At 37.8% G+C, this 12,507-nt stretch overlaps 1 protein-coding gene across 1 annotated transcript in view; it reads left to right on the top strand.

Annotated features, from left to right (window-relative positions):
• PCSK5 (proprotein convertase subtilisin/kexin type 5) overlaps window positions 1–12,507 on the top strand; it is a 252,991-nt gene that overhangs the window by 197,367 nt on the left and 43,117 nt on the right. Inside the window, exon 21 of the mRNA XM_032205587.1 lies at window positions 11,900–12,002. Within this exon, the coding sequence (XP_032061478.1) occupies window positions 11,900–12,002 (103 nt within the window). The remainder of the gene's footprint in view (window positions 1–11,899; window positions 12,003–12,507) is intronic.

Genomic DNA, 12,507 nt, shown 5'->3' with positions numbered 1-12,507 from the left:
GAAATGGGCCTCTCTTCTCTCTTTACCCAGGTACACAGCTGTCAGTACAAATTTCTGTTTAATATCTATTCATCAGCTTCACTTAGCATGCTGTTTGGAAGCCATTAATTTTAACGAAAAATAGTAAATTGAACTTTGAAGATACTGTTTTGGGGGGAAAATACTTAAAACGTGCAAAGTGTCTCTCTGTTTTCTTTCCAGGACACACAAGTAGAAAATGTATTGCAGGTGTTTAAGCATGTAAATGTTAGAAAATAAAGAGAACCTCCTTTCTAAATACCAAAATGATTGTGGAAGTTTTACAAATTATGGATACAAATCTATAGAAATAATATGCCCACTTTTCCAGAGAGCAGATAAACTATTGCAACCGATATCTGGTTCTGTATGACAGGGGGCCTGTGAAGCTCCTTTGGTGCCCATCACAGATTTCCTGCTAAACATGCAAAGTTATAAGAATTTAATATGTGCTAGTTTAACTACTAGTCTGTTACTGCCTCATTTCTCAATATAACATTTTTAACTAGAACATAATGCTTTCAAAGTTTAAGTTAATATTATATATATATTATATATAAATATATATTCATAATTGAGATTTAATTATGTAATGGATTGTAAAGAGTTTGTTTGGATACTTACAAATGCCTCTAACACTATTATAGAGAAAAAATTAATATCTGTTTTCTTTAAAAAAAAAAAAACCTGACACATTGTTATATCCAAATTCATTTTTACTGAAAAAAAATACTGTACATGTGTAAAATGTTCAGTTGTTATTTGTAAAATAGGGTAGTTCTGTTGTAATTGATATCGGCCAAAATCAATGTTATTCCATATTTTATTTTTTCTATTAAATTAACCTAAATTCATGTTCCTTTGGTCTGGAAAAACATGTTGGTAATCTATATGTAAAATATCTCTGTTGAAGGGCACAGGTAGCTTTATCCTATAGATACTATGTGCAAGTCATCGAAACAAATTGGGGGAGGGTAAGGGTGTCTCATTTTTTTGTGGATTTTTTTTTAAGTGATGAAATTTACGAAAGCATAAATGTCTGGTTTCTGTGGGAGGACACCTTTTGTGTATTATCAGTTCAGCCATGTCCAAACCCTGATGGGCAATAGTGCTGGCTTCCTCCTCCCCATAAGAGTTTGTCTCATGCATTCTTTGGATTAAAAAGCTGCATGCATAAATACCTTTTGACTCAGAAAGCTTAGGAGGAGTGTAGTAGTTTTATGGTTGTTCATGGCCATTTGCACAGTGCAGTACTAATGCATGTTTATATGCTAATACTCACATTCTGCACACCTCAGGTAACAACCCTGGTCTACCACTTAAGAGCAGCAGGCTATCTCTCCATTCCATTAAACTGAGAGGGCTTCCTGTAGTCTTAGCTGTGATCCCTGCAGGATCAGATCTTCCACTGACATTAGCTGATGATTTCACTCATTTTTCACTTAGTCCTACAACCTAAGTGGAGAACAAAATGGCAACTCATCCTCAGAATTTGTATATTCAGAAGATCTAAGCATGTTCACTGAGGACATGTAAAGAAGATCCTGAAAAAAAAACATTTTTTAGCCATTGGCTTTCAGCCTCAAATATCTCAGTATCACCAACTTGGTTTCAAAATATGGATTTAGGTCATCGGTCTCCCAGTTTTCCTGTCATTTTTTGGACAGCACCTGTTCAGCAATAGTTTCATTAAGCCACACTGGGAAAAAAGGTTGGCTTAACCCTTACACCAATGCTCTATGAAGAAATGCTTCTTTCAGGTGCCATCCCACCTTCATATTCAAACTGGCATGAGAAATTCAAGCAATCACAATGTCAAGGTTTCATCTTCTTTGAATGGGAAACATACAAAGAGTACATCCATTACAGCTCTGGCCAAATAAATCTGTCCTAGAGTGTGTACATCTAAATGTTGGTCTGTGAAGCCTCACAGAAAAGCAAGCCTGGGACAGAGTTTTAGATTGAAAATGAGAAGTTTCTGGTGTCGGTTCAGACTTTTTGAACATTTTTATTTCTTGATGCATTGACAGCAGTGGCCAGATGCAGAATTAGTAAACAGCACTATAGTTAGTCCTTGCACAAGAGGCTCACTGCAGCAATGGGATTGTGGTTGAAGGAAGCTAGTATGTCCCCACCTGCAGAATTATCTTAGGTAATTGATCTCTGATCAATGCTGAGTATACTTGACAGTATTTGGACATATTTGGAGTATTCATTACTTCACACCTTGTTGTTAGCATGCAGAACAGATATGAACCTTGTTAGGAAGACCTGCTATGCTTGAAGAAAATGCAACTTTTCATCTTGTATGAAAGGACACTTGATGATGTCAGTCCAGATCTGTTCATTGATTTCTGCCTTATTTATAACACAAGTCAAAAAAATAAATAAATGACATTTTTAAAGTTAATCTTCTTGTTAAGGCATGTCACTTCCATGGCAAATTATTTGCCTGTTCATGTATGTTCAGAATAATTCTTATTAATCATTGATTTAAAAGTGAAATGAATACCCCAACAGACCTCTTCCTTACTAAAAGTCTCAGAGGCAATGGCAGCTGTGGGTCAAAAAAATCTCATGCATCAGCTAACACTATTTTAACCAGAAAGAAGGTTAGCATGCCATAGACAAGCAGAGTATCTGCTAAAGTCTGTTGTATGAATGCACCATTTTGTAAGTGGAGGATGCATTTCTCTTTCTGTAAGTGGGCCATATGCCTTTCTAGCTGCTGCTGTCCATCTCAATCATACACTAGTGTTGTGGGATCAGCAAATCAGAGACACACCAGGTTGTGTCAGTGGAAACTATGCTTCTGACCAGTAGCTTCTGTGGCTCTTGGATTAGACCCCATCTACCCACACACCAATCTACACTGGTATATCTCATCTCTTTCTGGGAGGCTTTGCAAGCTCCCTCATTGTGGAGAACACAGTTTTCTAATAGAGACTTCCCTATGAGACTATTTGGACTACAAGATTCCAATGTCCTTGTGAAATTCTGAGCAAACCCTGTTACTGAATATATGGTATAATACCAAGGCTGCTGCTTGTTGTCAGGTAATGATAAGAGGCATGATCCTATAACCATTTAAGATGAGTAAAGCTATATGCAGAGATACTAGAGCAACTTCATTCCTAAATAGAACTTGCAGCTGGTGATAGCCAAGTTAATTCTCTTAGTAGCCACATTGCAACCAGACTGAGTATTACCTATATCAGTGGCCACTTTAGGTAACTACCTGCCACTTAAAAAAAAAAAAAAAAAAAAAAAATTGATGAACTGAATGACTTTAAGAAGACCTGTTATAAATTCAAGATTCCTGTAAAGACATTTAAGTGACAGCTTGTATGATTCAATGTTTTCAATCTGCAGTGCAACTCATGGAACAGTAACTTGTCTTTGATCCATTACCATGCCTTATATTTATATTGCATATGCCATTGTCATGTCATTGGTTAAGAATGAATCAAGAAAAGGTCTGTCATTAAATGTTTGTGCAAAATATTTTAAGCAAGCATTAAAAAAGTTTTACAACATACAAAAAATGTCCTAGTCGAGTTACATCAAAAAGAAACTGAACCCAACATGAACTTACATGAAAATTTTCAGAATCTGCAGTTTCAATATATGATAACTAAGGATGAAAAAGTATGAACGCTTTGTTTAACAGAGGGCAAATTTTTTTGATGTAAATTTTTTATTTACTTGTCTTAAATCATTATGGAAGATTCCAATTTTGTTTAAACTGATTATCTGATTATTTATTACCATAACTCATGACAGTGTTTTGGGGCTTTAATCCTGCTCTTAGTCCACTAGCAAGGACTAAAGAATTATATGTAGCAACACAGTGTCCTTGAGATCAAATTCAAGCTATAGAGTTTTGTATTGCATACAACCTGTGGCAGTGCAATCAACACCTGCACTCCTTCTGTTGGTTGCACACTGGTGAGCCAAGAGGATTCAAACTTACTGTGGTCTGGGGACATTTCTGCAAAATTTCAGAGCAAAGTAATACAGGGTCTCACTGAAATCCTCAGGATAAAAACATATTATGGCAGGAAGGCTCTAAGCATTTAGAAAAACAAAAACAAAAACTTTTTCAGTAAACAACAAATTGAGCCTGTCCATGCAACCCAAAGGCTGGTTTTTGTCATTTTTCTTTTCTTCTGAGCAGCTCATGCATTTGTTGCAAAAAAAATGGGCAAGGCACAGCTTTGAATGCCCCTTATACAATCATTTATTTATCACTGTTTCTCAGTGTTTGGGGATGGATTTGTTGAAGGTCTTCTGGGAAAACAACATCAATTTTCAAAGCAAATAATACCATCCCATCACAAAACACAGTGGACGTCTTTGCTTTATGGTGTTACGAAATTAGCTGGTTAAGTACCCATTTTGCCAATCAGCCTGGGGAGGAGAAGCTAGAACATTGCCAGGATGTGAATATTTATTTACCCAACGAGAATTAATGGCTCCATCACACAAACTCAATAAAAGCACTGAATGTTCACTCAAGCTTGACAAGTGTGATTTAGTTAATAATATCCATCTCTTCCATTTACAATTGTCCCTATCCTGTCCACTGCCCTGCTCCCGGTGGGTGCAGATGCTCTTTGAGCTGTAGGTCAGAAGGTCTCCAAGTCCCCACACTTTGCACTGCTGTCAGCCCCAGTGCTTGTGATCATGTTCTCATGCCAATGATCAAAAGACAAAAATAACTCGTAATACTCATTCCCAAAATAAAGGCCCTTTTCCTACTAGAGCAAGGACATATCGAAGGTGTATAAATGCTGCTCTTACTGGGTCTACCTCCAGCAGAGCCTCCCTGAACGCTTTCAGTCCCAAGGGGGGTCAAGGAGCTCACGTAGCTAAAAGGTGCTACAAAGCCTCTTTCCAGCTGTACCTGAATAATAGGAGCTGTCTCAACTGCCCGTTTCTGCACCTTCAGCAAAGAATATGTATTTATTAAAGGGAATATCCTGGACTGTTTGCTTGGGAAATCATCAGAAGTGATTACCTTTTAGGTATTTCTGCAGTGTCTATAGTGGAGGCTAGGAATGAGGGGGGACTTTAAGCAAGAGGATGATCTGGATAGGCTGGACTAATGGGCTGAGACCAACTGTATGAAGTTCAACAAGGCCAAGTGCCGTGTCCTGCACCTGGGGCACAATAACCCCAAGCAGGGCTACAGGCTGGAAGATGAGTGGTTAGAAAGCTGCCTGGCAGGGAAGGACATGGGAGTATTGGTTGATAGTCGGCTGAATATGAGCCAGCAGCATGCTCAGATGGCCAAGAAGGCCAACAGCATCCTGGCTTGCATAAGAAATAGTGTGGGCAGCAAGTCTAGGGAAGTGATTGTCCCCCTGCAGGGCTCTGGTGAGGCCACACCTCAAGTATTGTGTTCAGTTTTGGGCCCCTCACTACAAGGACATCAAGGTGCTTGAGCAAGTGCAGAAAAGGACAACAAAGCTGGTGAGGGGTCTGAAGAACAAGTCTTATGAGAAGCGTCTGGGGAAGCTGTGATTTTTCAGCCTGGAGAAGAGGAGGCTCAGGGGTGACCTTATTGCTCTCTAAAAGGAGGCTGTAGCGACGTGGGATTGGTCTATTCTCCCACGTGCCTGGTGACAGGACGAGGGGGAATGGGCTAAAGTTGCACCAGGGGAGGTTTAGGTTGGATATTAGGAAGAACTTCTTTACTGAAAGGGTTGTTTGGCATTGGAATGGGCTGCCCAGGGAAGTGGTGGAGTCACCATCCCTGGAGGTCTTTAAAACACATTTAGATGTAGAGTTTAATGATATGCTTTAGTGGAGGACTTGTTAGTGTTAGGTCAAAGGTAGGACTCGGTGATCTTGGAGACGTCTTCCAATCTAGATGATTCTGTGAAAACTATCACACTGAAAAGTTGCTTTGCAGAACTAGGAGGTAGTACACTGATCCTGCCCAGTATTTGTGGATACCTACCTTTAGCAGGAAGAGAAAAGCAAAGTAGAAAACAAAGTAGAATAGAATGTGAAATTGATTACCAGTATGAATCTATTTTGTTATGTCCTGTTGGGGCAAGAGTTTCCCTGCTAAAATCTGCCCAGTTATTTCAGCAGATCATGTCCCAGTTAAGTTTAGGATCTCCAGTAAAGGGTTGCTCTATTTAAGATGGATACAACAACTTAAATACAGCCCTGAGATGTTCTTCTGTTTCCTCCATGGGCTTATGTCTATCTGCAGAAATCCTGTGGTCAGGGAAGGCTTTGTTTATACCAATTAAGTACAGCTCACTGTAAAACATAAGAGACAGACACCATGCTGCTACTGTTGCCTCTGGATTATAAAGAGTTTTCTTCAAGCATTGAAAGATCCTGTGTTTAATTGTACATTCAACATATGTAAATGTGTACAGATGCAAATAACACCACCTTTACTTAATGATCCAGTCAGCCTTTCTTTTCCATACTCCACAAGACACAATCTGGATTTCCAACACATAATTTCCAGCAAGATTACATAAATTTCAGTGAGATTTGAGTGTCTCCATTTCCCTGCCATTTTGGACATTCTTGGCTACTGAGCTTCACAAAAAAATAGGAATCTGAAGCTCCAGAAATGGAGAGGCTAAGCAGATTCTTTACCCATGTAGTTCTGAAATTTTGAGAGATAGACACAGTGTTTCCCCCTCCTTCAAGAAATAAGAAGGGTACAGAGCACAATATTAGCAATAAGGACAGCGACTGCTACATTTCCCTTCCCACTTTCTCATGAGGCTGTCAAATTTCAGGCTGCAAGTGAACAGCAGAATAACCTACCAGGCTCTGACCTTTGTGCTTAAACAGGCAAGGGGGAAACCCTGATCCTGGCCAGCTTATGCTTCCAGTCATCCACATTATTAGCACAAATGGAGATTTAAAGCAGATTTTTAAAACAAGGAAAACATCTTTCTGGACTCCATTTACACCTGCACAGTACCACTTAGGGCTCTGGCTCTTCAATGGGCTTCTAACAACCATTGTATAAGTAGAAATATATATATATATACATAGAATATACAATATACATATATACATAGAAATGAGGGAAGAAACTCACACACCAAAAATAAAAAGACAAAAATTCCCTTCGTGTCAACAAACAGGGCACCTTTGTTTGATGTAAATATTTTTATTCAATAGGGAAAAGAATAGAGGGCTGTGCAAGATAATGCAGTTGATAAAGGCAGTAGCATCTCACAATTAAAACTAACCTCAGGCTCTATGTGATCTCAGTTAATTCAGAAACAAAAGGCTCTTTCATCCTAAAATTATTATATCTTACTCTGCTCCACACACTGCTGTTCATGGAAAATATCCTCATCCATTTCCAAGGTTCTGCTTCATCCCTTGGCACAAGGGGTCTGCAGTGGCTGAGGAGCCTGCATCTTAACCTCATCTTTCATGTTCATCACTTTTGAAGAGAAGACTTCCATCCCAAATCCCTCTCAACATCTTGGTTCATATCACATCAATATTCATGAAGGATCTCCCCTTTGTCCCTTTGTCACCCAAACAGGGAGACAGGGATGTGGTCACTGTGTAAAATGACTGACTGGAAGCTTATAATTAACATGAGGCTGAAGCTAGACAAATCAGAACTGGAAAGCAGGCTCAAGTTTCATATGCTTACCCAAAATTGTGTCAAGGGGTGGGGTAGGGGGAAAAGTGTAGGAAATACCACAATCCCACAATCTCTGTGCTCAGAAATTTTCAAGGTGAAGACAAGATTCCTTTCAGGGAGCAGTAACTTATCAAATATTAAGTCTTTGGGCTCAGATGAGAGGTAACTCCAAGAGGAATCCTCAGCATGAAGTTTAATGGTTTGTTACACACAGGTTAGTCTAAGTGGACTTAAGCTTCATGGATAGACTTTTCTTTAACAAAATTCAAGGAGCTAGTCCCATCTTCCAGCCAAAAAAAATGTGTCAAAGCTGAATATGGGAAAAGCAGAACTCTTCCAAACACTGAATTTTCTAGGCTGATCAGTGAAAAATGGTTATGATGAGTGTTTCTTTATCAGCTGGGTGAAACTTTTGTAACCTGTAAAATCGCATACAAGCAATACAAGTGATACAAAGCCTAAGTACAAAATCTATATACAAGGTTCTGTGAAAGTAAACAAGCAAAAGGAGGAAATAAGGTCATTTTTTTGGATGGTTACACAAAAATGTCACTGGTAATGCTTAAGAAGATAACCTGTGAATGTTTTTTAAATGAGAGAGAGTGATTTTTTTATTAAGAAAGGTGGGGAATTAGTATGTGACTTTCAGTGACTAAATCTCATGGGAGCTACAAGAGAAAAACTGATTTATGACTACCTGCATATAAAATTCTATGTAACTCCAGCCTTGGCTTGCAAAGATATTCACACCCTCATCCAACTGCCCTACTGAAACACCATGTGCTGTGAATAAATGGCAGATTTTGGAAATCAGGAGGGAAATAGAGTCAAGATAAGGGCCATGTCCTTAATACTGCTTATGCAGTATTTAACCAGGTTTTAGTTTGCTGTTACACCATTAACCTGACTCGATGAGTTTACTGCAATTCATTTTTTTCTGCCTCTTTAATGGGTATATGTCTTGCCCCATTTTAAAACACACCTATCAACAGATAGGAACTTGTTTTAAGTATAGGTTGTTGTATGAAGTTAAAAGCACAGCCTACAACTTGACATGACCCTGATGAAGAGACAATGCTAGAAACACAAGAAATTGTAAACAGAAGTCTTCCAATTATGAGGTATTAAGTATGTTAACACTTCATTCCCTTATTTTTTAAACAATGTGACAACCATTTTTAAGCAAGGTGACAAAGTAACAGAAATGACAAAGGGGGGAAAATTAAATCTAGGAAGGCCCAAAGTAATTGACTGGTATTGCTTGAATTAAGGCAGAGCTGGGGTGCTTTGGCAGTGGTATTCTCCATTTTTGTACACTGGGCAGATAAAGAAATTTAATACAGAAGAAAGAAAAAAAAAAAAAAAAAGAGAGTCGAGGTTTGGTAAGTGGTATTATCTTGCAAGAAATACATAGCCCACAAGAAATCTGGCAAACAGTTAAACCACCCTGTGGAATAGTTTAAAATTTTTCTCTAAAGCTGCATTTCTGTCTTAACTCCTTGAATATCTACCCCTCCCCCCCTCACCCAAAAGGAAAAAATAAATAAAAGAAAGAAAAAAGGAAAAAAGGATATTCTGTTAACATTTATTGGCAGATCTACAGCTTTAGATGTGACTTGCAATTCAGAGGGCCTAATATGTAAGCAATTTCTGATGTGCATTCCTATAATTGTATGCTTTGAAATGCTTCGACTGAGACAATAGAGTCAGCAGAGAGCTGGTCTTCCTGGCACTATTCCAAGGCAGCTGAAATGAATTACAGCACTTCCAATGAAAGAAGTAAAGAAGAAATAACAGAAACCTTTTAAAACTCAGCACTTTTACCTTGTGGGAAGGGTATGAAAGGGGATAGCCAGGGTGTGTGAATTAATATCTCAGGTCCCACGGAAAAGCATACAGGCAAATAAAATGAAGGTAGTAAGGACGGAAGAAACAAAATGCTTTTATTACAAATATTGGAAAGTAATATGAGAGAAGTAAGTATTTAATAATGTTGCAAGGACAGATCTCCTAGTTATGTAGAGGCAGTAGTATAAAACACCAAGCCACCAAACCTGCAAACAGAAGATTTTCCAAATACTGCATTTTTTCATGGTGGTGCATTGTCTAGCAAAAAACATGTAAGAAAGAAATTGAGACTTAGGAAGTTGGCAATTTTTCTGTTGTAACGAGTATCAAATTATATTATACATGTAAAATCTCATAAAGACATTTGAGATTATGGTCCACGTTACACCCTCTGAATACAAATCAAAAGGTGTAAAGAGTCCTACACTAAGAAAAAATAACAATGGCCCGAAGATCTATTAGGCAGCAAGCCACAGCTTTTTTTCTAAGAGGTAAGGATTATAAATACTCATAGTGGTAGTACATGACCTCTTCCGTTGTCTGTCTCTTTCTGACATTGTGTTATTATCCTATCGACTGGAGCAGATAATCAAATTTGCAGTGTGGGTGGCTCCTATTATCAGCAGAAATAATAAAGTTTATATGTTTGTCTGATGCACAAATTTACATTAAAAAAAAAAAAAAAAAAAAAAAAAAAAAAAAAAGAGTTACAAATGTCTCTGTTTCTCTCATCTCAAGAGACTGATCATTTTCTCCTAGCTCTGGATTTCTTGCTGGTTAGAAACAACACCAGACCAGCCTCTGAGGAGCACTATTTTGTTGATTCATGTGGGTCTATGGCTCATTTTTGAACTTTTTCCTTACTCCATGGGACATACAATCCTTTACAAAATTAAAATTACATCTGTACCTACAATTTGAGTACCTCAGCTTTGGCCCATGGTTAGCTGGATACTCCTGTTTTAGCATGCTTTGCATTTGTAACTATACCACTCCCTATACCACTATAACCACTATAACTATATAACTATATATGCTATATATAATATAGCTTATATTTCCTACCAGGTACTTCAAATATTACAAATTCTGTTAAAAGAAACATGGATATAGAAAAGACAAGGGACAGAGAGCATAATAGGGATTTTTTAGAGAATGTTTCATTCCTACATTGTTTAATCCAGCAGCACTTTCTCAGACAATGCTCTTGCTCTTCAATGCAAAAACATCATTGCAACTGTGAGCCAAAACCAAGTCACTACATATTTGTGTTTTGACTTCTAAAATTCAATGTGTGTGCCAAAACTGAATTTCCCAGCACCAACACACGTGAAAAGAGTTTCTAGATATGAGAAATTGCAAGGTTTATGTATTACACAGGACTTTCTGTCAAACTTCTTCCATTATGTAAGAATGAAGGAACAGCCAGTTCTATCAACTGTATAGATGCAATTAGAATAAATTTTCCCATAACAAACTGACATAAACCACAAAACTTCTTGATAAACCCATTTAGTGTTCTCACACTGTGTTGCACGCAGATCTAGTATTCATGCTAATTAATAAATGAATATCTCAGTAGTAGTAGTAGTAGTTAGAAGTAGGAAAAGTTTAGCTTACCATTTTGTAACAGTGTTTCAAAGAATAATCATTAAATAAACAGCAGACTTTGCACTTCAGCTCCGTAGTATTTTTATGGTATTCATGATTATGAAGTGTTTATATCTACATCTCAGATTTTAGACAATCACTCAATAATTCTTCCTCAAGTACAAGAGGACACTTGGTCACCAAATTTTTACTCAGTTTAAAGAAGAACCCCAGTCTTTTAGAAGTGGGTTATTGCAGTAGCAGCATGAGAGGGAGACAAAGGTGCTACAGCTAGAGATGTGGGGAGCACTAACATGTCTCTGACCTATGGAGGCTCACTCAAGTCCTTCTCCACACATAACACAAGTCACATCCATGAGAGTATACCCTTTATATTAAAGCTTATAATCAGGAGCACATTGCACCTGCAGCAAGGGAAACTAGGTAACAAATGCTCCTACATAAAATTATTATTGATGCAAAAGTAATAGCCTCAACCCAAACATCACCACCTGTCAGGTTCATATGGAAAATAAAATTAAAAATAAAAACAAGCAGTCCTAAATAAATTAGGACTACAAACTACTAAGTCTGAATATCCTGGTATACTAAAGGAGCAAGTATTTGTTTTCTTGACACTTTGTGGAAATGTGCTCATTTCAATAATTCAAAACAGGTCTAATTCCTTTTACTCATTGAGTTTACCAACATGGATTAGTACTTTGTTTTTGTATGTTTGTTTGTTTGTTTAGTGTAAGATGTTGAGCTGAAATAAGTAATCTTTTTTTTTTCTACCAGATGAATATCTTGATGACTCTCAAGAATGTCAGTTGTGTGACACATTCTGTGACAAGTGCACTGGACCTGAGCCCAACAACTGCATCAGCTGCCCAAGCACAAGGTATGTGTCTTCTAGCATCATACAACACAAAGACATCACTTTAGCACTATCTTTCAGAGTCAAATGAAGAGACAAGTGATGATTATTACAAACAAATTGAAGATTATGGCAAACAACAAAACCAGTGTGAGAAACTGAGAGGACAAGTATGTGAACAAAACTTTGTTACACAGACATTCAGCATTTAAAAAAATGATTCCCACAACTACAGAAACAAATATTTTAATGTGAAATAATATTTCCTTCACTGTCATCCATTCAAAAACATAACTGTTGGAGTCACAAGGGTGATAAACTCAAACAGCAAGGCAATCTGCAATTTTACACACCAATGGAATTTGACATAGGAGTGAATATGGACACTGAAGCTAGCAATCAACAAAGCGTGGGACTGCTTATAACACCTGAACATATGCTCCTAAGTGCAGTTTATTTTTCTAACCTCTCACAAGGAGTGAGCAGAGAGCAAAGCTTCTCCACAGGAGATCACTGCAGAACAAAAGCT

This window comes from Aythya fuligula, chromosome Z, assembly GCF_009819795.1.
Source record: "Aythya fuligula isolate bAytFul2 chromosome Z, bAytFul2.pri, whole genome shotgun sequence".
Taxonomy (NCBI): domain Eukaryota; kingdom Metazoa; phylum Chordata; class Aves; order Anseriformes; family Anatidae; genus Aythya; species Aythya fuligula.
This window is presented reverse-complemented; position numbering and strand designations above follow the sequence as displayed.